Source organism: Vollenhovia emeryi, unplaced genomic scaffold, assembly GCF_000949405.1.
Source record: "Vollenhovia emeryi isolate VEMERY1.0 unplaced genomic scaffold, V.emery_V1.0 DF942261.1, whole genome shotgun sequence".
NCBI classification, from domain to species: domain Eukaryota; kingdom Metazoa; phylum Arthropoda; class Insecta; order Hymenoptera; family Formicidae; genus Vollenhovia; species Vollenhovia emeryi.
The window spans coordinates 1-3,990 of NW_011964105.1; the positions used below are offsets into that span (position 1 = coordinate 1).

The 3,990-nt window shown below is 35.0% G+C and overlaps 1 protein-coding gene across 1 annotated transcript; it reads left to right on the forward strand.

Annotated features, from left to right (window-relative positions):
* Positions 1–17: 17 nt before the first annotated feature.
* Positions 18–3,904, forward strand: LOC105569443. Its single transcript, XM_012025922.1, has 2 exons — positions 18–1,107; positions 2,920–3,904. Coding segments are annotated over exons 1-2 (804 nt in total). The 5' UTR covers positions 18–304; the 3' UTR covers positions 2,921–3,904.
* The last annotated feature ends 86 nt before the right edge of the window (positions 3,905–3,990 follow it).

Consider the following 3,990-nt stretch of genomic DNA (forward strand, 5'->3'; position numbering starts at 1 on the left):
CACTAGAGGTAAGACAAGACTGAGCATATGAAGAATTTCTTTCTATTAAGAAAGCATGATAATCTCAATACCAGCGAGCTTACACTAGAGGTAAGACAGGCTGGAAGAATGATTTGCAAGAAAGGCAAGTAAGGTATTTTATTCTAAAAGTCAGCGAGCTTACACGTGAGGTAAGACAGGCTGAAAGAATAATGAACTTGTACGAGAGACAAGTAAGGTTAAGTAAATCCAGAAAATGCTATAAGATGTGTAATGGAAACATGTCCTTTTGTTATTTTAAGGGCATGTGGAGGATTCGGCAGAGATGTCAGATCGAGAAAACACCGAAAATAATCCGCCTGATGAAAGTCTTCTAACGGAAGAGATTTTGAAATTCCTGGGAGACAATCCCAAGGTCTCTAAGGCAATCGAACCAAAATTACATAAGGATATATCAGACCGACTAGAAGGATGGATAATCGACGGGTTACCAAAGGAGGACCAAGAGAAGCTAATTAAGAAATACTCTCGTCCAGAGTTTCTTGAGGCCCCAAAATTAAACCCAGAGGTTGAACCAGTGATGCAAGAAGCAGCAATTAAAAGAGATAAACATTTTTTAGAAGGTCAAAATATTATTGGTTCGGCGATTACGAGTGCAGGCTCAGCATTATCTCTAATATTGGCGGCAGAAGAGGAGGATTTAGATGAGCTCGTAGTTATAGAAAGACTTTCGGATACAATCAGATTATTAGCTGATCTCTTTAACAAACAGACAACTTGTAGAAGAGCTTTTATTTTACCGGGGTTAAAACCTAAGTTAAAAGCAGCTTTTGAAAAAACCAAGTCAGAAGGTTTACTTTTCGGTAAAGAATTGAGTGAAAAGATCAAACAAGTAGGTGTTATGGAAAAAATGGCTAAAACGCTTAAAGAACAACCTCCTAAGAAGCAGAATAATTTTTTTCCAAAAAACTGGAAAGGCCATCCAGGGAGGACCTGGAACAACACTCAGTCATATCGACAGAATCAGTGGAAGCGTCGGTTTTTCAAGAAGAAGACTCAATATCAAAACCGAGCACCTCAAAATTCCAACACCAAATCAACGACGGCGAACGAGAAAAAGACGGCTTAGTAAGTTCCATAGCGGGTCGTTTAAGTAAATATTTTAAAAAGTGGAAAAACATAACAAACGATAAATTCGTTTTACAATGTATCAAGGGATACAAAATACAATTCTCTAAACCAGTCTATCAGTATTGCAAGTTTAAAGAGCCAGTTAGGTCTAAAAATGAGGTAATTTTGTTAACTGAAGCAATAGATAAACTATTGAACAAGGGTGTCATTGTACAATGTAAAGAGGAAATAGGTCAATATTTATCATCTTATTTTTAGTTCCTAAACCGAATGGGGAGTACCGTTTTATTTTAAATTTAAAAAGTTTAAATAAGTTTATACAAACAGATCATTTTAAAATGCAGGATTTGAGAACAGCATTGAAGTTAATTCTAAAAGATAATTTTATGGCAACAATAGATTTACAAGACGCTTACTTTCTTATACCAGTAGATAAATCTTATAGGAAATACTTACGTTTTATATTCCAAGAAATTACATACGAATTTACGGTACTCCCTTTCGGACTATGTACTAGCCCTTACGTATTTACAAAGATTATGAAACCGGTTATGAGTCAATTGAGAATGCAAGGATTACTATCAGTAGACTACTTAGATGATATATTATTAATAGGAAAAAATGTTGAAGATTGTTACAGCAATGTTAAATTAACAAGGAATCTACTAGAATCTTTGGGTTTTATTTTAAATGAAAGGAAATGTAAATTATCTCCGTCAAAACAGTGTAAATTTTTAGGCTTTGAAATTGACTCGCACAGATATATGATATCTCTCCCCGAGGAAAGGAAAAGAAAAATCCTCAACTTAATAAGAAAAGTAATCGACAGATCAGAGTCAAAAATAAGAGAGGTTGCGCAATTAATAGGAAATCTGGTGGCAGCGTGCCCTGGAGTTCAATATGGTTGGGCTCATATTAAGAAAAGCTTGAAAGAGAAAAAGAGTTAGCCTTAATTTTTAATGGAATGGATTATGAAGGAAAAATGGAAATTTCGATAAAAATTAAAACTGAATTAGACTGGTGGGAGAAGAATCTTCCCTCGGCTTTTTCCATTTTCAAAAACACATCAATAGATAAAGTAATTTTTACGGATGCATCAACTTCAGGTTGGGGAGCGGTACTTGAAGATAAGGAAATTCATGGTTTTTGGACGGAAAAAGAAAAAAGAGAACATATAAATTTATTAGAGCTCAAGGCAATCTGGTTAGCATTACTATCCTTTGAAGCAGAAATTAAAAACTGTAACATTTTGTTGAGGGTAGACAACACCACAGCTATCGCTTATATTAATAAAATGGGAGGCATTAAATACCAAAGATTCAATACACTAGCTACACAAATATGGTATTGGGCGGAGAAAAATAACATTTGGTTACATGCGGAACACATACCGTCCAAAGAAAATTCAATAGCGGATAGATTATCTCGTCTTAAAAATGTAGATACAGAATGGGAATTAGCTGAATATGCCTTCAATGAGATTACAAGTATATTTGGAATCCCGGAAATGGATTTATTTGCTACGCGCTTTAACACTAAATGCCAAAAATTTTGTTCTTGGATTATAGAACCAGATGCCTGGGCAATCAATGCTTTTTCAATTTCTTGGTCAGAATTTTACTTTTATGCTTTTCCTCCATTTTCCATGATTTTACGAACCTTAAATAAAATAGTACAGGATAAAGCGAGAGGAATTCTTATAGTACCAGATTGGAAGGCTCAAGCATGGTATCCCATGTTTAGAAAAATGCTAGAAAAAGAGCCCATTGTTTTTAAACCATCTCGACGACTATTATTATCGCCTTGCAGGTCGCTGATACATCCAATGGCGCAGAATCTTACATTACTATCAGGCATTGTCTCAGGGAAGCTTATTTAAGGAAAGGTCTGCCAACAGACTGCATAGAAATACTAATCGCATCCTTGTCGGAAAATACACTTAAGCAGTATAATTCATCATTAAAAAAATGGTGGAATTTTTGCACAGAGAAAAAACAGGATTTCTTTGTGATCACGACTAATAAGCTTTTAGAATTCTTAACAACCTTATATACGGAAGGTGCTTCCTATGGATCTCTAAACACACACCGTTGTGCAATTTCATTAATTTCACTTAACAAGATCGGGGAAGAGCCAATTATTGGTCGCTTTTTAAAAGGTGTAGCAAAGTTAAGACCGATAAATGTACGTTACGCAGCTACGTGGGATACAAATGTAGTATTAGATAGAGTTAAGACATGGTTCCCTTTAAGTAAACTTAATCTACAAGAGTTAACAGAAAAAACAATCATATTGTTAGCATTAGGGACTGCAAGTAGAGCACAAACCCTAGCAGCAATTGAGACAGATAATATTAAAGAAACCAAAGAAGGCCTAGAAATAAGAATTATGGAGCGTACGAAAACAGATAGTCCGGGGAGAGCTAAACCACTACTGTGTTTGCCGTTTTTTAAGGAAAAACCAGAGCTCTGTATTGCGAGCACTGTGATCCAGTATTTAAGAGTAACAGCAAAATTAAGAAAATATACCAGACATTTATTTATTTCAATAAATAAGCCGCATAAAGAAGTAACAGCTCAAACAATTAGCAGGTGGATAAAGAAGGTTTTGCAAAAATGTGAGATTGATATTAGTGTTTTTTCATCTCATTCGACGAGACATGCGTCATCATCAGCAGCTTTCATAAATGGGCTTGACCTTGAGGCGATAAGGAAAGCTGCAGGCTGGTCAGAAGGATCTACAGTGTTCGCAAAATTTTATAATCGACCGATATCAAAAAATTTTTCTTTTGCAAGAGCTGTGGTTAAATAATTTCAGTTAAGTTCCTTAATTAAGAAATTAAGTATAATATTATCTTTAGTGTGTAATTTTGATTTCAGT